General features: G+C 48.3%; 1 protein-coding gene across 7 annotated transcripts in view; it reads left to right on the top strand.

Annotated features, from left to right (window-relative positions):
- TRAK1 (trafficking kinesin protein 1) overlaps positions 1–22,404 on the top strand; it is a 111,386-nt gene that overhangs the window by 19,984 nt on the left and 68,998 nt on the right. For 5 of the 7 annotated variants that reach the window (XM_025883662.2, XM_025883620.2, XM_025883639.2 and 2 more), the window contains exon 2: positions 10,429–10,623. Coding sequence is in view for 4 of the 7 variants with exons in the window: in XM_025883620.2 (XP_025739405.2) it covers positions 10,429–10,623 (195 nt within the window). In the remaining 3 variants the exon portion in view is untranslated. Of the gene's footprint in view, positions 1–8,487; positions 8,629–10,428; positions 10,624–22,404 lie in introns of those variants that run through there. The other 2 variants (XM_025883629.2, XM_073901542.1) reach the window with 2 other exon arrangements.

Genomic DNA, 22,404 nt, shown 5'->3' with positions numbered 1-22,404 from the left:
CCTTCCCTCCCGGTGCTTGCCGCCATCCAGACGGTTCCCTCACATGTTCTTCAACGTCTATTCCATGTGTATCTTTTCTTGTCCCCAAGGTGCTGAGGTCCCCAGGTTCCCAGTTGAAGAAAAGGAAATCCCTAATGCAGTGACCGTCTTTTATTTCTAAAAAAAAAAAAAAAAAGTGGTAAAACGTACATAACATAAAACTTACCATTTTAGCTATTTTTAAGTATACAGTTCCGTAGCATTAAGTACCTTTAGTGCTGAGCTAGTACCACCTTCAGCCCTCTCCAGAACTTTGTCATTTACTCTGATTGAAACTCTGTACCCTCTAAACACTAACCCCCCGTACCCCTCCCTCTAGCCTCGGGCCACCACCGTTCGACTTTCTGTCTCCATGCATTTGCTACTCTAGGTACCTCGTAAAAGAGGAAGCATGCAGTGTTTGCCCCTTTCTGACTGGCTTATTTCATTTCATCTCATGTCTTCAGGGTTCGTCCATGGTATAGCATGTGCCAGAATTTCCTTCCTACTTAGGGCTGAAAGGTATCCCACTGTATGTATAGACCACGTTTTGATATCCATTCATTCATCCGTGACCACTTAGGTTGCTTCTACCTTTTAGCTGTTGTGAATAATGCTGCTATGAACGTGGGTGTACAAATATCTGTTCAAGTCCCTGCAGTTGCTTCTGGATATATACCCAGATTTGGAATTTTTTTTTTTAAAGATTATTTATTTATTTGAGAGAGAGGGAAAGAGAGAACAGGCAGAGGCAGAGGGAGAGGGAGAAGCAGACTCCCCACTGCACGGGGAGCCCGATGCGGGGCTCAGTCCCAAGACCCCGAGATCATGACCTGAGTTGAGGGCAGACGCTTAACCGACTGAGCCACCCAGGCGCCCCCCAGATTTGGAATTGTTGGATCATAAGGTCGTTCTGTGTTTAACTCTTTTGAGGCATGTTTTTATCAGATGTGCTGTAAACATGCTTATATATTTGGCACTTTAGATTTTTTGGACTCCTTTCTTAGATTTGATCCTATATGTGAGAGTACTAGCTTGAGGGTCATGACACATTTTTGGTTCTCCAAACATGCTGTCAAACTGTGTACTGCCAGTGTTGTTCCAATTTATACCAGCTCCATCTGTCTAAACACTAATTCAGCTGTGAGCACTTTAATTGCAGTCATCACACCGACCCTGGCTATTTTCGTATAAAATTATTTTCTCCCTGGTAATTTAACAATTATAGAATACACACTTTTAAGAGAAATTATCAAGGAAATTAGAAAACCAAAGTATTTTTTTTCTATTCATCGCCCACTAAAACAAAGTCTGAGGGGTAGTAACACTCCTGATTTTTTTGTGCAGGTTTAACTGTGGGGAATTTATACACAGTACTTTTTTCCTTTTAAAAATCAATTTCTGTACAATTCAAGCTGTATGTCTCAGTATTAGAATCAATCCAACCTGTAATGTAGTATCATCTGCTTTTGTCCATTTCTATCCAAAGTCCACTGGGGGCACTCTTTCTGAAAAGCTGGATTTGGTTTTGCCATTTGGGGAGCCCGCGTAGCAGGATCCGCCTCCTTTGCTTTGCCCTCCCTGTCTTCTTGCACAACACACTGGTGTGTCCGGGTGGACGGTACCACGGTCAGTTGCACAAGATTGCGCTTTAGTGTCAGGTCGGCGATCCCGTTGGTGAACGTGGCCGTCCGGCGGATCGGCTGTCATTGCCGCCGTGCTTCTGGCGGGGGTAGGTGTCCTCCAAGCTGGCGGTTGTGTGTGATTATGTGACAGCTCGGGGCCTGACGCCCAAGTGCAATCCACCCCACGTCACTGTTTATCCTTTTTCTTAGAAAGAGTCGCTTCTGTGGCAGTTAGGATCACAGCCATTGCTGAGAACTCCCCAGTGTAGGTTTTTTCTTTCTGTAGTTGGCCTTTTCTGTCCATTTCCCGGTGGGTTTCTCTGTGTGGTCCTGCCCCTCCCTGAGGTTACTTGCGCTGCCCCCAGCAAGGGAGCCAGCCCTCAGTGGGTTGGGGCAGAAGAGGAGGGGAGGGAAGACTTGGGCCTGTCCCCTCGTGTCCGGTCCGCCCTCAGCCCTGCACTTTGTCCAGCCTTTCCCCTGTGTAAGGGGAAGAGGAGGGCGAGGACGGGCTCGCTGGAGGCCCACTCCGGGTCTCGTGAGGAGTCTGAGAAGGGTCTTGTGTGCAAGTGGGGGCAGGGCGGAGGTGTGGGCGGGATGGAGCCCGCAGAGAGACCTCCTCACCCTTGTGTACTTTTGAGTTTGAATGTTGAGCCACATGCCTTACTTAATTGATTTTGTTTTTAAAGAAAGCAAATTCAGTTAATGAAGACCACCAGGGCTGAAGTGTCAACTCTCAAACGCTGGTATGCAAGAACCCCTTGGAGGGCTTGACATAAAAGCCAGTTCCTGGGTCACACCGCCTAGATCCTGGTACAAGAGGTCTGGGGTGGAGCCTCGGGAACCATCTGAAGACCCCTCGTAGAGAAGCCTGCCGGTTGGCAACGTCACCCCCGTGTACGGTTCTTGGGAGGGTTCCTCAGCACCGCTCGGTAAAGGAAGGGAAGTGCTTTCTCGCAGATTCCTTCCCTGGAGGATCCTCGCCAGGACCCACCAGACGAGGGGTGAGCCATGTGTGAGTTAGGGTTGGGAGGAAGCAGGCTGGGGTGTGGGGTCCAGCTCAGCCCCTTAGTAGCGGGCTCCTCACATAATGTCTGGGACTTTGGTTTCCTCGTTTGTAAAATGTGTTCTTAATTCTCACCCTGCACTGCCTGCTGGTTCATGAGAGTAGTTGAAATTCAGGAATGGGTACCACGTGCTTTGCATCATTCAGCAATGTTTGTTGAGTGCTTACTGTTTACTGGGCAGGGCGCTGTATAAACTGGAGGGACAAATCAGCATCCAAGATGGCACTGTTACTTTCTGAGGCCTCTCATGTGGTGGGCTGTGCACCAGTCTCGGGTTGTTGCTGGTTGCTCAGTGGCATTTGGCTACCACCTCAGCCTCTCTGAGTACAGTCTCTTCTCCGTTAGATGAAGCGGGTGAGCCAGTCATTTTTAGCTCTAATGGTGCCTTTGTAGTTTGTGAAACCTCAGCTTTTGTGGTGTAGAGCATAACTACTAACCCTGAGTTCCTTAAAGATGCTGAAGTGAGTCTCTCAACCGTGTGACTCTATAATAGAAATTTTCTAGAAAGACACCAGTTACAAAGTATCATGTGTGTCTCCGGCACCCTTATGGCCCGTGTGTAAGTCTTTGCATCTGCACCCTTTAATCTTAATAATTTCAAGAAAAATGAATTGTTTCCAAGTCTGTACAAGTGGTTTACAAGTGGCCGAGAAGGGTCTCGTCCCGTGCAGTCTTTAAGACATCGCTGTGAGTTTACCGTCACTGCCAAGCATAGTGGATGGTAGGAGGCTTACCTCCTCTCCAGGACCTCCTCAAGCACAGACCTGGGGTCACAGTCCTCGACCACCACCCCTGTGGCTAACTGGAGACACGGTGGGTAAAGAAATGGAATGGGTTAGGGCAGGGGAGGAGAAAATAGAAGATAGATGGGCTTTTAGAATATGGCCAGTTTTGTTGAGTTAAGGTTCCTTTGCTTTCTCTTTGATTGTCACCTTTACTGTAGTCTAGAACATTCCCCTGAGGCCCAGAGTGAGACACCAGGTTGGGAAATCCCAGAGCACAAACAGGAGGCACACATATGTTTAATGTGGCCCTCGGGTGTTTACGAAATTCTAAGTGAGCGTCTGACATTGAGAACATCAAGAAATCTCATGTAAAAATGCAGATTCCTAGCCCCTCAGAAGAAATCAGCACATCCGGGGCTCTGGGCCCCCCTTGGTGGAGCAGGGTGTGCTGTACACACAGCCCTTGGCCTGCCTGCTCAGACACCTGTCGGGTAGGAATAGAGCTTTTCTGCAACCCCCCGCCTTCGTTCTGTGGATGCAGAAACTGAGTTCCAGATAGACAAAGATGGGACTTGCTGGGGTGATGGGGAGAAGCTGGGGACAGAGCCAGGCCTGGGGTCCCCTCCTACAGAGCTCCTGCTGTACCTGGGCCCCACGCACCTTCCGGCAGGTGGCAGTCGTGCTGCTGGCTTGCCTCCCAGTCTCTCTCTTCCCTGACTTCACCCTGCGCCCTTGTTCCCCTCTCTTCTGATTTTGCATTTCTTCTCAGGAAGCTCTCCTCTTTATCCAGTGCTGTTCCCTCTCTCCTTTTGTTCTTTCTCCTCCCCCTGCTGTTGCCCCAGGAGCTCCTGGAGCCTGGGTGAGTGTTTAGGATGCTTCTCCCCTGCATCTGTGCAGTTCCCCACTCTCCCGGGCCCAGAGCCCTCCAGCTTCAGCATGTAGGCGGGAGGCCCAGAGACCCTGATGGAGCCACCCCCGCCCCCGTCTGGGGGTGGCCACCACTCAGAGCATGTAACTGCACGGTCCTGGATATGCTGATTTCTTCCGAGAGGCCAGGGATCTGTGTCTTTACATGAGACTCCCCGATCTTTAAATGTCAGGCACTGATTTAGTGCTGTCGCCTCTGCTGTAAAATGTTAAGCCTGATCTCGGGTGCCTGGCAAGTTCCATGAAGCTGGCATGTCACCTGTGTATCAGAGGGGCCTCCTTCTAGCCCTTCTGCGGGAATGAGGATCTGGCCCAAGGCAGGTGTCGAGTGGACATAGTGCCCCTGTAGCCCCAGACCTTCTGGATGCCTAGCAGTCTCTAGCACCCTGTGCCACCTCCCAGCCAGCCCTAAATGTAGCCCTCATCCTCGGGTAGGAGGACCCACTCCAAACTTAATGCCTTGGAGAAAGCCTGGGAGGGATTATAGCTCTGAACAGGTGAAGAGACCCCTTATGTTTTGCGCCCAAAGTGGTGCCGTAGGAATAGGGGACATTGGGTTGAATCGGTTGTTGGCTGAGTAATTGAGGGGACATTCACTTGCCCGTGGGACTTACCTCCATGCTGAACGAAAACCTACGGGGATGCCAGGAGGGGCCTGAAAACACGACACTAGATGGCTCTACCTTCCTCGTGCTGAATGCTGGGCGTTGTCCATCCTGGGGACGCAGGGCTCACAGAGTAGCCCTGCCACCCACTGCTGATTTTTTCCTTGCCCTTGTCCCCATTATTTACCCAGCACTCACTGGGCACTTACTGTTTGTTGCCCGGCTGGATGTAGAGGCGGTGAACTCCATTCTTTTTCCTGAGGGGCTCACAGCTAGTGGAGAAGGGGCTGCAGAAAACATAACATTGTAGTGGAATCATCAGTGTGCTGTGTACCTAGCCACAGTCAGAAGTCAAGGAAAGCCTGAAATACAAGGTGACATTTGAGTGGTATTTTGAGATGGAGTTTGCTGGGCAGCGAAGGGCGTTCTAGGCAGCTAGGACAGCTGGTGTAAAAACCAACATTTGTGGAAAAAGTATGTTTAGCAAATGGTGAGAAGTTGGTGTGGCTTAACTGAAGAGGTATTGGATAAAACAGCAGGGTCTGCACTTGCTGAGAAAGGCTGTTTTTACAGAGACCAAGATAATAGTGGCTTCAATGGGCGCCTGGGTGGCTCAGTCGTTAAGCAACTGCCTTCGGCTCAGGTCATGATCCCAGGGTCCTGGGGTCGAGCCCCGCATCGGGCTCCCTGCTCAGCGGGAAGCCTGCTTCTCCCTCTCCCACTCCCCCTGCTTGTGTTCCCTCTCTCGCTGTGTCTGTCTCTGTCAAATAAATAAAATCTTAAAAAAAAAAAAAAAAAGTGGCTTCAACAAGGTAGACCTTTCTTCCCCTCCTCAAAGTCCCAGGCGAAGGTTGGACTCGACCAGGTGGCCCCAAGTGCCCAGGATTGCTCTGGCGTTGCCTTTATTTGTGTGGTTGAAGATGGTTTCAGCACCAGCCCCCTCTCTGCGTGCGACAGCTGGAGAAGGCATGGCTTGGAGGCTCTCTTCGCATCCTGTTAACCAGGCATGGGGACATACCTTCCTGCAAGGAAAGATGGGACATGTAGTTTTTATCCAGGTGGCCATGTGCCCAGCCACACCTTGGGAATTACATTACCAAAAGGAAGAAGCAGAAATTGGGTATTGGGAAACCTCCATCCCAACAGCCTCTTATCTTAGGAAGGCGTGGGCTGAAACATGGAGCACTTTATAGGGAGCTGGGAGGTTTTTAAAGCAGGGCAGTACCATTTTTTAAAAAGCATCTTTCCACAGATGGCACCAGCCACAGGGTGGCCAGCAACCATGGGGCTGTTGTAGTAACTGAGGAAGGGGGAGATCTGCCCTGACTGTCTGAGTGGGCCTGGCTTTCTGGTGGTTTGACAGGCTGGGCGTTGGTGGGTTCTGGCCTGTGTGGTTGCTGAACATCTCCCAGGAGCCAGGGACCTGTTGGGTCCTGAGTTCAATCTGCAGGTTGGTGCTCTTTATTTGAGGTTTATCTGAGAATACATTTTTATAGCTTGTTAATATTATGTGAATGGGGGGGCGCCTGGGTAGCTTAGTTGTTTAAGCATCCAACTCTTGGTTTCATCTCAGGTCACTATCTCGGGGTCCTGGGCTCAAGCGCCATGTCATTGGGCTCTGCACTCAGCCAGGAGTCTGCTTACTCCTCTCCCTCCCTCTTTGCACCCCCCGCCCGGCCTGGCCCCTGCTCCATTGCTTGCGTGCTCTCTCTCTCTCTCTCTCAAATAAATAAATAAAATCTTAAAATAATATGAGTTGGAGCTGTGGAGAAATGACTGTCAAGAGTATAAAGGGGTCCTTCAGTGTCCTTTGACACTGTGAGCTTGAGTAAGCCCCAGGAGAGGGGGCAGGGCCATCCTTCTCGGGCCCCTGACCCTCCCTGGTTCTGCAGACAAGTTACTTAAACTTCACTTCTCCGCTCTGCTTCCTGGGTTCTAGAAGGGAAAATCATTCTGATGCCTCCCTCACTTGTCAGTGTGTTTAATTGCACATCCCTGTCATGCTTTTGAAGTCGTCTCCCTACTTAGAACAACAACTTCCTCATCGGAATACCCTGGGAATTCCCCAGCATTTCTTGTGTGCCCGCTGGGAGAGATGGAAGGCAGGTGGCAGAAGGAAGGGATATAGCTTTCTCAGTCAGACAGTTGAGGCTTCCCATGCAGGATCTGCCACTTATTTAGCTGCGTAGCCTTGACCGACAAGATACTCCACAGCCCTTGTGAATCTCTGCTTCCTCATCTGTAAAACACAACAGGTATTATCTGTCCCAGGTTGCTTGAAGGGTCAGAGAGGGCCCTGCAGGCAGCCGGCTGGTGCTTGCAACAGTGCAGGCATTCCTGGAGAATTCTTGAAGGCTCTCATACTCTGTTTACCCAACTTCGGGCCTTGAGTATGTCTTCTCCGTGGGGCAAATGTGGTGTTCCCCTCTTCACCCTGCAGCCGAGGTCGAGGAATGCTCCCTGCGTCTCCAGTCCTTCCTTATGCTCTGATTCTCTGGGCCTTCCAGGTGGCCAAAAACTTGACTGTGTTTATATGGCTGGTCACATTATGGCAAAATCAAATACACAAGAGTTTTTTTAAAAAGGTATTTTGGCACAGTCTCACCTTTTGATACTTTATCTCCCCGGTCAGCTTGTGCTCCGAGGGAAACGATCTCTCTTGGACGGAAAGACCCACACTGTAAATAGGTTGACCTTCAGCCCTGGAAATGTGGAAGGACAGGTCAAGTCTCAGAGTTTGAGCCCCTGCCAACATGCTCAGAAGTGACATGGTATTCTTAGAAGGGATTTTTGTTTTAGATAGTTACCTTCCTCCCCCCACCCAAAAACAGTGACACCAGAAGATTCTAGCCTGTTGTGAGGGTGAGTCATGTAGGAATGTGTTAGTTCCCTGCCTGATCTCCTAGGCAGAGATTGGCACTGCCTTTTGTGGGGCCAGTCCATGTTCAGTTAAGAGATGCTGCCAATTGGGTGTCAGCCCTCCTTGACCCCATGTCCCCTCAGTCACAAGTCTGCCATTTTATAACCATGAGGCCTCTCCCCAAGATGAGCTTTGTGGGAACTTATTCTTCACTTGATTGTGAGGGGAGGAAGTATTTGCTTAATTACGGGCCCTTCTTGAGCCTCTTGAGTGGCGTTTGTCGTTGGCAGGAGGTGAGAAAAAATATGAGGTCTGTCCTGAGGTTGGGCTGTTGGCTCTGGCCTCAGGGAGGAGGCATCTTCTGTTCGCGGCAGACCTTTGCTAAGTGGCAGAGCAGCTTGGGTCTGGTTTTCAGCTGGCTGAAATGCCAAGAGCGCTTGCAGTGACATTTCCCACATGAGGCCGAGAATCTTAAGTGTTCAGACGTTGTCCCCTTCCAGTCCCTAAAGCTCCAAGGAAAATTCTAAATGTCTTCACTTTGTACTTATTTTCTTCTCTTTCCTCAGTGCTTGAGAAACCACACTGACTTCCTGAATCGAAATGTTCTGCAGTGAAGCTTTGCATATTGAATTGAGCGAGAACGGGGTGTGGGGGGTGGTAGGAGGTGGAGGGGGTCTGACAGGCGCTTTCGGTGGGCTCTTGCTCGAAGGGAGACACTGGGTCACCGAATGCTCCCTTTACCTGTGATTCTGTATTTTTTTTGCCTGCTGTGTGGCCTTAAACACGAAGGACAGAGGGATTTTGGTAAGTCTCTGGCGTAGCTGTTCTGGGCAGGGAAGGCTCCATACTCTCCTCGAGCGTGAGCGGCCCTGTAGCCACGCCCTGCTGCCACGTTGTCTTTGGTTCAGCCCAGAAAGCAGCAAAGGGACTGGTCTTCCCTGCTGTGCTGGCTTTGGTTCCCCGGTGAACCCCGAACCCCTGCCCCGGGCCCTTCCTGCTCCCTCCGCCTCCCCTTCCAGCTTGCCACACCCCGGGATTCGCCCCCACTCTTTGCACCGCTCATTTTCCTCTGTGTGTGTTCAGGCTGGGCCTCTCTCCTTTCCTTTGGTGCCACCTTCCACGTTCTCAGAATGACTCATAATAGTGATCTCTTGTCAGCACCCCTTCCTTACTTCACCTTGCTGTTGTGTGGTTTCACATATGTCGGGAGGATTTTCTCCTCCTGCCCCTCCCTGCACTTTGGAGAGGGACGGGAGACTGAATCCCATGCTCTGCCCTCCACCGTGATCCAGGCCCCCACCTTTGTTTACTACTTCAAGGCTAAAACATTGTGCAATAACCTTCCTAAGAATTGCTCTGATTGTATTCTTCTTATCTTTTGAGTGGTTTTTCTCACTGAGGGCTCATTCCTAGGATGAAAGATTGAGTTAACTCTCTGGTCCAGCCAGGAGCACCATAGGTGCTTCAGTTTCTTTTTGGGTTCACAAGACCACCACTGCTTGCACCTGCCGTTTGCCATCATGGGTCACGAATACTCTGAACTGGGCCAGTAATGGCGACTGATGTCAGAATTAGTTGAGAGATAATCAACACTCATCCATTAGCATTTATTTAATTCATTCTTCCCCGGGGGTAGAGAAGTTGCGGAAGACTGGTCTTGTCCTGGGTACATTGGATGTCTTGTTGCGTTTACAGTTTAATTACAAGGCCTCTTTGATGGGCTTTTTATGGATTGATCGACCTTCACAGGCATTACGGTGCGCCCCTTGAGCACACAGTCTAGGCCAGGACCTGTGAGGAGTACGGGTGGTGAATTGGGAATAACCACTGATGGAAATTGGCCATCGCACAGGGAGATGGATTGGATACTAAAATACCCAGAAGACAGAACCTAATAAGGGCAGTAATAGAAGATCTGGCAAAACACTGTGGGAATATAGAAGGGAGGGAAGAGGTTAATTCCGCTTGAAGTGTTCAAAACACCAGCATATCCTGGAAGACCTGGCCTCTGCCTTGGAGGCAGAGGAACACCTATTGCTTTCATGGTTGGAAGCCCCACAAGAATACAGGCGTTGCAAGAGCGGGACCATGACTGTTGTGTTGACTCTGTGCATCTCCTGTGTCTCAGACTCAGGATATATTTGGATGGATGAATGGAAAGAAATACAGGCGGATGAACAGTTGAGTGAATTAAATGAAGGCACAATCCCAGATGGGGGCATGGCTTGAATGGTAAGAGTAGCAGGAAGAAGTTGGACATACCGGTGAAATTGTAGCTGGTTTGGCTTACACGTAGAATGATTGAAAGAGAATGGTCCGAGAAAGGGTTGGGAAGACTGACTGAGCTCAGAAAGCATAGGAATTGTGGCTTCACTTTGAAGAAAGTGGGCTGCTAAACAGTATAGGAAATGTTTCAGGTAGGTCTTGTACGTTTCAAGAATGGAATTTAAATTGGAAGAAGGTCCCCGATGTAGGCGCATCTGGCCGCTCCCTGCTGTGGGTACGGAGCTGAAGACACCCGTTGGGGCCATGAGGTTAGTTAGCTAGCAGCCGCCAGGCCACAGCCGGGTCTGGGCTCTCATATCCCTGTCTTCTTCTCTCTAGACGTGTGCAACAGCACCGATCTTCCGGAAGTCGAGATCATCAGCCTGCTGGAGGAGCAGCTGCCCCATTATAAGTTAAGAGCCGACACCATCTACGGTTATGACCACGACGACTGGCTCCATACACCCCTCATTTCTCCAGATGCCAACATTGACCTCACAACTGAGCAAATTGAAGAGACGCTGAAGTACTTCCGTGAGTAGTTCCCTTTCGTCTGGTGACGGTGCTGTGACGGCCAGTGGTCCTTAGCCGTGGCCCCACGTGGGACCTCGTACTGGCTAGCAGGGCTTATGGCCTGCCATTCGTGGAAGGGTGTCCCGAGAAATGTGGCTGTAGGGTTCAGCCACACACAAGGCCTTGATTTTGAGTATTCTGAATAGAAATTTTAGGGTGGTGGGGACCAGGTACAAATTTTCATTTGAACCAGTTTTCTCTTAACTGTACAGGAGAATTTGAAAATGCTCCCATTTCCCCCCTCTTACCAAAATACCATGTGAGTCTATAGAAACTCACTGGGAAGGAGTTTGCGTTTAAACCAAAGTCACTGGGAACATCTTGGCTGCTTAGTATTATTTATATGACATAGCAAGACACGTATACCAAGGCTGACCAATGAGGTTGGTAGGACAGACCAGCTCTCCTTTCTCTTGACAACCCTGACTTTAAAATTCAAGTTAACTTTAGCCTCGTCTAAATTAGTGATGTCTCTTTGGAAGTGAGATCATTTACATACCTGTGTATCATTGTGTTGTCTTCAAAAATAAAAAGTACAGCAATCCTGCTTCTATTTGATGGTAACTTAGTTCAAAACCAGCTTATAACATCCGTACGTTTTCTGTAATTATTGTCTCAATACAGAGTGATCTCCAGTGTTCTTGAATTTGGGAAATCATTTATAATAAACAAGTTGGAACTACAAGTTTCTCTTTTAGAATGTGTCTGGGGCTATTCTCACTTTTTTCTTCATTAGATGTTAATGAGAAAGGAATTTTGTTTAAACCGACCTGTGTGTTTATACCTAAGAAGAATCCTACAGTCTCTGTAAACACGGCAGGTAATCAGTTTCGATCAGAATAAAAATAGAATAATCCACACCAGGGCAGATATGAAGCGTGTTAGACTTGTACCAGTGTTCACAGTGGTGCTTTAGACTTTCTGACGTGTCTGGTAGTGTATAGGAAGCTCTTTGGCAGTCACTTTTGTTGACTCACGGTATCTGTTATACCAAGAGATGTGGTGTTAGATAGAAAACTGTGTCCAGAGTCATGTCCTTGGCAGCTTCCGTCTTTGGTTCCTTCAGACTGCTTCACGGTAGAATTCACAGCAGAACAGTTTTTTCAGAAATCCCTGTGTGTTACTTCTTCTTCTTTAAGAGACCTTCCTGTGATTCTGTGGGACTCTGCATGGCCATTTCTGCCACAGGAGGCTCCTCGGTCCCTACACAGATGAATCACTTACAATCACAGTGTAATGGGAACTGTCCACGGACAGGACTTCAGTATTTTTGGAGAACTTTCACATGAATTGCTCCTTTCATTCCTATGCAATGTCTGCAGTCTGGGCAGGGCTGGTTTGATTATCGAGGAAGTGGAAGCGTGGAGGGTTCCTAGTATTTCTTCCATAGCACTGACCTCCAGCTTCTGAAATACTTGCAAACAGTAGACTTGAACAGACGCTGTGGCTTGTTTCTGTTTGTGCACTCTGTTTTGGTTATATATTTAAGAGAGGGAGAAAAAGGTCCTGTTGGATTTGGCAGTGGACAACACAGATTATGCCAAAATTAGAAGAAGCGAAGTAAACGCTGAGCAGAGACCCTGAAAGTTCTTAGACCATGGTCGCCCCCCCCCCCCAAGTCTTACCTTAATTCTGTGGTTCCTTCTGCATTACTTGTGCTTAGAGCAAAGTAGGTATTGATTAAAACTGTTGATTAAATGAACGATCGGGAGTAACTCTTAAATATAGCACACTCCTCAGCAGGGCTTTCAAACGGAGGTCCTAGGACCTCTGAAGAGTCTGTAGAGGGAAATTGGGGGAATCTGTGAACTTGTGAAGAAATGAAATGACATGACATCTTTATTTTCACTAACTTCAAACTGAAATGCAGCATTTCCTTTCACGGTGAACACAGGAACCAAAGCACGGTGTTCTCAGCAGGTCCTGTGACTTTTGTCACCAATAGAAATCAAGATTTTCATGTCCTGCTGCAGTGGAGACAGGACTCCCCTTTGAAATGCCACCTTTATTCATCACTGCTTTGAAATTACCTTCATTATGAGGCGTGCAGATAGATCTTGTTATTTAATACATTGACAAAGAAGCTCTTCTATCACAGTCTATTTGCAAGTTGTCATAACCGCATTGCAATACAATTGGTTTCCTTCCTAGTTCTTTGTGCTTTGTTATGTTTTCAACTCTTTCTTCTAAGGAGGGGTCTGTGAGCCTCACCAAACTGGCTGAGAGGTCGGTGGAAGGCACAGATCAGAGCCCTGCTCCGTGCCTGGTGTCCTTTTTGGGTTCCACTGTTTGTTTATAGGTATGTAACCCAGGAGATGCCGTGGCCGCAGCGCTGTGACTCACCAGTGTGTAAAATCAGTTGTGAGGTGTGGAGAAGGTAACAGAGCTGTTTCCTCTTAGATTTATTTTCTTATCAGTTAGGACAGTGGTTCTCTGTTGTGGGTGGGAGTGGGGATAAAGGGGTAACCTAGGGGCTCTGATAATAGGAGATGAGGTAAACCTCAGCTCCCTCTCTTACAGACTGTCTCCCAGAGTAGAGAAATGACGCTTTGCCTTTTGAATCTGGCCCTCCCCTGGCTTGTTTTTTTTTTTTTTTTTTTTTAAGTAGCTTCCACGCCTAACATGGGCTTGAACTCAAGACTCTGAGGTTAGGACTCTGCATCTGGCTTGGGCCCGTGCAAGAAGCCCTCCAGGCCTCTGCTGGTATCCTGCATGGACTTGCTTGCCTTGCCTTGGGAGAAGCGAGTGGGGTCTGGGAACTTGCATATTCCGCCAGGTCCCTGTGCCATTTTAACTTTTTAAAGTTGAATTTAAACTACAACAACAACAAAATGAAAGACCATTGCAGAGCACCTGAGGCCTGTGGCAAAGTGCCTCACTAAGCTTATGTGTGGTGCCGGCCTTCCACGGGCCAGGGGTCATGGACGGGTCCCCCTGCCCCTCACCCCCATACTCTGGAGTTGTGCCCAGGGAGGACTGGAGCCCACAGTCGATATCATACGCCGATTTCCACTGTGTTCATTCACTTGTGTCCATGTGGTCCCGGGCATCACGATTGTACGAGCCTTTGTGTTACACTTTACCACCCTAGGACTATCACAAGGCAGCCGGAGTCTGCTCGGGACGAGGCATGAGGGCCCAGAGCATCTGCAGGGTGTCTAACTGGCCAGAGCGTGGGCTGGACCCCGGCTTCTCTACCCCGCCGTCCCTGGAGGTCCTGGTGCCCCTGGAGCAGGCGTGACACAGTGACCACTCCCTTCTGGACACTTGTCGTTCCTGCTCCTCTACTTTCCTCCTGTCTCTCTGGCCTGTCCTTTCAACCTCTTTGACCGGTTTTCCCTCTTCTTGTGAGTTTCTAAATCGGTAGGCGTCGACCCTGATGAACTGAGAGAGCTTTTTAAAAAATAAGCCCTCACAAGCCTCCCCTCTGGAAGTGGTCATCTGAAGCCCGTAACTGTGAGGGGCTGCTGGAAATGGGGGCATGCCCTGCGGGGCATCTCTCCGAACACTCTCCTCCTCCCAGCTCCATGCTCGCAGCTCGCCAATTTCCGCCCACGTCTGACTCCCCTTCCTCCCTCCCGGCTCCAGGCTCCTGGCTCCTATGCCCAGTCATTGGCTTAGCAGGTCCACTGTCAACATTCTCCCCACACTTGTCTTGAGAAATGTGACATGCTTTACCCCACTTCTGCATCCTGCTGGCCATCAGCCGACTCTGTTAATTCTTCGTGCACGTGCATCTTGGACCCCTTCTTTGACCCTGCATCCACCGGCATGGACGAAGCCACTGCCATCCCGTCCCTGGGCTGCCGTACCTGCTTGCCTGTATCCACCTTGCTTCTCTGCAAATACTCTTTTGTATCAGCAGCCCGGCTGGTCTTTTCTCGAGATCCCCTGGGGTTATGCTGCTCCTTTGCTTCTCCCTGCTCTTTGGATCAAAGGCAGGGTCTTCTAGAACCCTGTGACCTGGCTCTTGGCCCTCTCTGCTGCCAGCCTCGTTGCACCCTCCCCCTTCGCCCTGCACCAGCCCCACTGTGGATACCCCACGCTTGCCTCACGGAGGCTTCCTCCCTCCCCTTTCTTTCCTGATCTCTGATTCTCAGCCCAAATGTGCCCTCCCTGAAGAGCCTTCCTCCAGGAAGCCTTCCCGGAGCACCCATCTGTGGTGCCCCCTCCCTTTCCTTTTTGCTACCGTCATGGCTCTCATCTGTCTGCTCCCATCATGATAATGCAAGCAGTAATAATAATGAGTCACCTCTGGGGAGTGCTTCCTGTTGGCCGGGCTAGTGCTCCTAAGCGCTTTACCTTCATGAGTCCACTAGGACACACACACTGGATTTGAAGTCCATAATCCCCTCTTTGTCAAGTGATTTTTTTCGGATACAGTGCAACTGTGTATCCAAATTGAATTGGCCGTTTAATCCTTAATTTAGTTTTTCAAGGTATTAAACTTCGCTTTCATAGAAACAGCTCTTTTTCTGTGCGACTCACGAAATAATAAACGTAACTGTATAATTACATTAACAAGCAAAACGGACACGGACGGTTTGGGAACAAACACAAATGACCCTTGGTAGGGAAAAGAGCTCAATTCCTACGAGCCCACATGGCCGGGCTGGAGAGACACTGGTCTGTCTGTGGGCGGGCGGCGGGCTCTCTGGGGGCCACGGCTCCTTGTTGTGGCTCTAGAGCGGGGCTGTGGCACCTCCGTGTGCAGTTGAATTATCCCCAGCAGTGTTGTAGTTCTGCCTCTCCTCGGACCAGGCCTCTCTGGTCTGGCTTGTTCCTGTTCATTTTTGGTAAATCTCTTTTCTCCTTCCTCTGCTTAACACGGACGCTTGTCAGTCTCCTGTCTTGGGGTCTCCTGCCTCCCCCACCTCCTTTGCTTTAGCTGTTGCCTCTCTGGAGGCGGCTTCTGCATTTCTCTCTCCACCCACAGGAGGCATTGCCAGAGGCTTCCGGAAACTGAGCACGGGTTTGTCATCTTTCTTACCAGCTGCCTGACTTGCACGGAGGCCACCGCCCGTGCCACGTTCCTGTCGTTTCTGTCCTCAGGGGCACCTTCTCCCTGCTCCTACATCCACAGATGCTCCGCTCGCGTCTCAGTCCTGGTCCTGCGTGAGCTTGTGAAAGTTGCCACAAGTCATGGAAACTCTTTGGACCTCGGTTTTCTTTTCTTTTCTTTTCTTTTTTTTAAGTTAAAAGTTTTGTGACCCTCTGTTGGTGGCATGGCATTGGTAGATAGCTTCCATTTCTGATTTTCAGGGTGGAAAAAGCAGGGATGCTTGTCACTGTTTGACAGAATCATGGAGCCGACTCCATTGCTCAGCCCTTAGTGCCTGGCCATTTAGTGAACGTAAATAGTCTTTAAAGGGAGTGAAGTTTTTTTTTTTTTTTTTTAAGATTTTATTTATTTATTTGACAGAGAGAGACACAACGAGAGAGGGAACACAAGCAGGGGGAGTGGAGAGGGAGAAGCAGGCTTCCCGCCGAGCAGGGAGCCCGATGCGGGGCTCGATCCATCATGACCTGAACCGAAGGCAGACACCTAATGACTGAGCTACCCAGGCGCCCGAAAGGGAGTGAAGTTTTAAAATTAATATATCCATTGGTCATAAAAGTGTGCTGATTGTAGATAATTTAGCAAAAATTAGGACAAAAAGATGACTAACTTAGCAACCACTTCTCATTTTTTTGTGAGGTATTTTTAAGTGGTTTTATTCCTCCGACAAATACATTACATATCTGGGGCAATAAAAATGCTTTTTTACCTAATTATATACATTGACCATTTCCCCATGGTGTTAAAATTCTTGAAAAGCACAATTTTCATTATTGCTTAATATCCCATCATTTATATCTAATCATTGGTCTGTTATTGGGAATCTGGGCTGTTTCTAATTTTTCCTCAGATAACACACCAGTGAACACCCTTCTGCATCAGTATGTGTGAACCCAACACATTTCCTTCAAGTATATTTCTAGAAATTTACTTGGCTTGAAAATGTGGCAATTTTTAAGATTCTTTGAACTATATTATTACTCTTAGATTAAATATTAACTCACTGCAAGAAAAGCAGCCCATTCTTGTTGAGCATATACTGATTCATGAAATCATTAGGAACCCTAAGGAGTAAATGTTGAGTGAGTGGTGAGTAGGGCATCATTCCATGAGGTGCTTAGAGTTCATAAACTTCCTGATGTTTTCCTCACCTAAAAATGGTCAGCAGAGATTCAGAGACTGGTGGATCCCTCATTCTTTGGATTCAGAATTCTTTTCGGGTTTCATCTCTAATTTCTGCTGATGGTTTGTACATGATGGTGCTTAATGATAAATGAAAAGGACATCCATTGAGTGTTTATTACATTCTGGGCACTTTGAGTCCCCCTGTAATGCTCAGAGGTGGAGACTATTCTTACCCCCTTTTTAAAACGAGGAGGCCGAGGTTCAGAGGGACCCTCTATTGCCAGCCTAGGGTCACACAGGATGGGCGAGAAACAGGGTCTGAGGCCAGCTGGACCAACTGTATGATATCCCCAGTGCAGTTCAGGCCTTATATCTGGTTTGAAAAGGTCTTATGTACTTTTGAGATGCTTAAAACGGACAGCATTTTAGCTCTGATTTGTGATCTTCTCATCTTTCACCAAATCTTTTTATTTCCAAGACATCTGGCTCCATAGTACTCAGGAGCACTTTGTCTGAAAACACTGTATTTGGTCTTTAAGAAGTCTGAACGTATCCTACATGTTTTCTTACCAGACACCTGAGGAAGAGTGTCTTACCCGTTTCTTGGCTTGTACAGGTTGTTACCCATTAATGAATGTTTGGAAAATGACAGTAATAGGTAATGGCCTGAAGAAGACGATTGAAGTGCTCAGTTTATGTGTGTGTGCGCACGTGTGTATTTTTTTAATTCAAAGTGTCATCAAGGGATCACCTAAAGCTTCATGAGAGAGAACAGTAATGTATGTTATCTCTAGAAGTTTGGCTAGGATTGAGAGATGCAGCTCATCTGTGTGGGAGTAGGTGGTGTCTATTTGAGGTTTAGGTAACCTCCCTATATGGTGAAGGTTATCCTTTTCCGAGTGGTTCTTAGAGAAGACAAGCTGTGAGAGACCCAGCAGTCAGCCTTGTGTTAGAGGGCCTTGCCTCCCTCATCTGCCAACGCCATGTGTGACCTTGAGCAAATCTCATAGCCTCTTTGGGACTCAGATTTACTATCTGGAAATTAGTCAGCATTAAACATTCTGTGACTCTCCAAAATACGTCATTGAGAGCTTTTTACTCTTTTGTCAAAGGTATCCCAGGACAAAGTTCTTTTATTGTTGTTATTGTTTTAGTTTTATTGCATTTTCTTTTGTTTTTTCTGTATTGTATAATAGGAATTCTGAGACTTGGGACTTTAATTTTCAGTTTTAAGAAATTGTTAAAAAGTAAAACCAGCTTCATAAATTGAAAAAAAAAAGGTAGTGTTTGCTTTTTTTAAAATAAAAATGCTATTATTGCTCTCAGGTGATAATTCTAGGGAAAATTTTAAAGAATTCTCAGAACACTAGAAATATTGGCCTAATTCTCTAAGCACGTTTTAAATTGCCTAGAACTTTTCTCATTAAGATTTAGATCCCTGCAAGGCTTGTGTTCTAAAAGGCTACAAGCTGTTGCAAATAATTTCCGTATTCACTGAGTAAATCCCAAGGGGGCAGAGCCCACGTCTGCCTTGTGTTTGAATGGGCCAAAGCCCTCCGCCCAGTGCCTTGCGTTTAATAAGTGTTCAATAAATCCTTCTTGAGTAAGAGAAAATGAAAAGATACATGTTTTTAAGTTAAAGTTTTTCTCCTTTTTAAAAATAAAAACAAACAAAAAACCACATATGGAATACAGAGATCGTGTTGATTTTTGCCACCTTCCCAAGATCGCCTTCATCGGATTACAGTCCTAAGCGCAGCAAAAATAGAGGCACTGCAGTAGGCTCTGAGCCTAGACAAAGAAATGGATAAGTAACACCTGGTGCTGACTTTCTGAAAGAGGGGGGAGTTAATAGTTACAGGAGGTGGTGACATAGGAGAAAATGTGGGGGAGGGGTGTCCTGTGGAACGCTGGGGATCTGTTCTCACCCAGGTGTTATGTGTGGTGGGTGGGGTTGAGTGAGGGGAGGAAAGATAAATTATAGGGTTGGGGTGGAGGATGCGTTGGGGACGGAAAAGGGATCTTACGGCCAGGGAGAACTTCTCATTTTCATTTGCCAACAAAAATGATACCAAAATGCATACATTATGATATATTTATAAATAGTTGCCATGAATTTCTCTCCTGTAAACGCCCACGTTTTGGCCATGTCCTTCTGCCATTCCAAGACCCGGGGCCATGTTTCCAGGTGAGCATCCAAATGAACCTTGGATTGTGCCCACTCCCCTCTCTCGCTCAGCCCTCGCATGAGTAGACTCTTCCTTGGGCGCATTTGCACTGCTTTTAGCTACCTAGGTGTCTGCAGGGGCAGAGGTGGGAGCAGAGTGGCCCTGGCTGCCTGGGCACTCCGCACGCATGAGCCACACCTGGTCACATTGTCCCCAGCCCGGTGTGGGCCCAGGCCCCAGGGGGGGCTGGAGGACTTGTGTCCGGGGGCTGGGGCAGGGCAGCCGCACGCTGGCGTGCCTGATAGCACCTGCAGCTCTGGGCGCAGGGTCCGGTCAGCAGGGTTGCCAGGGGCTTCTCCCCAGTGGGCCGTCTACCCACGTGGCCCCTGAGCTTACTCTGGCATCTGCTACCTGCCAGCTTTTTTTTTTTCTCATCAAACCAGATTCCAATCTTGAGTATCTTTTCTTTTAAGACCAAAAATGCTTGGCAAGCGGTTCTGTACAGATTGTTTTCCTTTTCACGTCACTCCAGCACGTCTAAGACAAAGTTGGAACAGACTCAGGTGGGAAATTGACATGACAGCTCAGCTCACACCCCCATTGGCTCCTCCTGGGGAATACGCTCAGGCCAGAGAGGCTCTGAGTCACAGCAGGAGCAGAGTTGGGGTTCGGTGGAGCTTCTGGTTTGTGTTTGAAGCCTGTGACACCTGTCCCATGACCCGCCGGTCCCAGGAGTGGAATGCCCCATGCAGCCCCCCGAGGCTGCAGCAAGCAAACTGGGAACTGTGGGACATATCCGAGCTCTGTTTCTTCTCCGTGTCCTTCTCGGATTTTAATAACTGCATCAAGGCCGGCTGCATGTTGCCTCGGTGGTGCCCTGCTGAATGCCATCTCCCTGCCTTTGGATGTGTCTCTGAAAGCCAGGCTTTGTTCTGCCCCAGAGAACCCTGGAGGTGGCATGAGGACCTGCTTTTCCTGTGCCTGCAATGAGGTGGAGATGGTTTGGGAGGGGGGTAGCTGACAGCAAGCTGTTTGCTAGCAGCCTGCCTTCTGCTGCAGGAGCTCAGTGACTGGCAGTGGCCATGTTTTAAAAAACTAAGGATCGGAAAGAGAGCTCCCCAGAAGCATCCTCTCTGTAGCAGGTGCAGGGAAGGTCTGCTTGTGAGGCTGTGTTTTACTCGAGCTCCAGCAGCCCTGTCTGGAATGGAAGGCCGGGAAGCCCATTTTTCTGTCTTCAGGCTCCTGGCCTCCTTTGGGTGCAGACAGGAGGCCAGCTGCACTATTTCCTGAAGGGAGGAAAGCCCTAGAGACTGGGAGCATGTTCCAGAGGGCATTGGGGCCGTCGAGTGGTTCTCCTTCCTAGCAGGAGGGTAGCATGCAGGGAGCCATCCTTATACCCACCTGCTTGAATGGGTGGCAGCGCGTGGCGTGTGCCAATCACCAAGGGGTACGGAGGAAGGAAAGTGGCATGTGGCGAGTGCCAGGACGTCAGATACTTTGGGGAAAACTCATAACTGTGTTATTTGTGCTTTAATTGTTCATTGTTAGTGTTTACTCATCTTTTAAATGTATTGAATAACTATTCAAAATTAGGTATACATATATGTATAGGTTCAGGTATATATAGAAAATCATTCATATGTACATGGATATTTACTTCATATGCTCACAGAACTAATTAGAAACTTAGAAGTTAAGTTCTTTTTTTTTTAAAGATTATTTATTTGAGAGAGAGAGAATGAGAGATAGAGAGCACGAGAGGGAAGAGGGTCAGAGGGAGAAGCAGACTACCGCTGAGCAGGGAGCCGGATGTGGGACTCGATCCTGGGACTCCAGGATCATGGCCTGAGCTGAAGGCAGCCGCTTAACCAACTGAGCCACCCAGGAGCCCCAGAAGTTAAGTTCTTTTAAACAGTTACATCTCATCACAAATGTATGCCTTAGATTCCCCTAACACTGCAGACCAAATCTATTCATTCTCTTAAGTGCTTACAAAAGTGAACATACAGCTCACCTGGCAACACGGGACCCGACCCTCCTCCTGCCTGGGTGTAGTCTGTGACCACAGTGTCAGGCCTTTCTGTTCTCCTGCCTGCCTCCTCGTTCCATATCCGGTTGGCTTATTCATAGCCACCCTGCTTAGAGAAATGTTCATGTCATGCTTTATAAAAGATATTAGTGGCAGATACAGAACAGTCATACACGCCCACCCTCCCCTTACTTCTTAAGATGGATTAAAAATATCTTCCTTTTATCTTCTTTCCTTTATATATCAGTTGCTTCGTTTGCTTGGTTGCCCTTTCAGCCTTGGCATTCCCTGATCGTCATGGCCTTTACAGACTCAACTTATTCCCTTTAAATGTCATTAACTGTATTCTGTTTTTGATGTTCAAATTGTCACAACCTGGCCCTTGACCGTCCTTTTAAGCTGGCTTCTGCGCTTTCTCACTTCTACCCCCAAGACCTTCTGGAGCCCATCTTTGCTTTCTTGCATGCCCGCAGTTATAGGTGGATCTTGATTTTTCCTGCCTCAAGGCATGGAATTAGCAGCTCTCCAAGGAGCCCTGTTGACGTTTCACCCAAAGCTGGACACCAGAATGTTAACCTGCTGGTCATGGGTGGAGTAGTATCCTTGCTGGGCCACTTTCTTGACAGAGCTGGAAATAGGATTTCCTTTTAGTATCACAAAGTCCCATTGAGATTTTCAATTTAATTCTTTCGCGATCATTTTTTATTTTGTTCTTAAAAAAAAAAAGACTTCACAATTTTTAAAAAAGACTTATTTATTTGGGGGAGAGAGAGAGCCTTAGCGGGTGGGTCAGGGGGAGAGGGAGAGAGGATCTCAAGCAGACTCCCCGCTGAGCCCGGAGCCTGACTTGGGGTTGCCTCTCACCACCTGAGCCGAAACCGACAGTGGGATGCTTAACCGAATGAGCCACCAGGCGCCCCCACAATTTGTTTTTGCTGTGAGATGCCAACTTGAGTTTTTATCTCCTTTGTCTCCCTTCTTTTTTCTTTCTTTTTCCCTTTCACATTTCACTTGTAAATAATCCTTGGATGTTTTCTTAATTATCAAGGGGGAAGACTTTAGAGGTGGAGCATGCCCAATTTATATCCAGATGCTCTTATTGTCGAGTGGTCCTGGACAAGCAAGCGACTTAAACTCTCTGGGTCCCCTGTCCTCATCTGCACAGCGAGGGGGCTGGTAATTAGGAAGCAGGGTCTGAGGAATGAGTGAGCTAGAAAGTGCTGGCTGCCTGGTGTGCAGCCTGCATATCCTAAATGGTATTGAGTGATGAGGGTGCATGAGAGTTGGCTTCTCTGAGGCTGCTCCTGGGACCTGTCCCTCATCCTGATTCTCCTAGGGTGGGGTGGTGATGGGGCAGCCCA

This window comes from Callorhinus ursinus, unplaced genomic scaffold, assembly GCF_003265705.2.
Source record: "Callorhinus ursinus isolate GAN/ISIS: 27379988/994484 unplaced genomic scaffold, GSC_fseal_2.0 scaffold1, whole genome shotgun sequence".
NCBI lineage: Eukaryota > Metazoa > Chordata > Mammalia > Carnivora > Otariidae > Callorhinus > Callorhinus ursinus.
The sequence above is the reverse complement of the archived record's forward strand: the minus strand, read 5'-3'. Positions and strand labels throughout refer to the sequence as shown.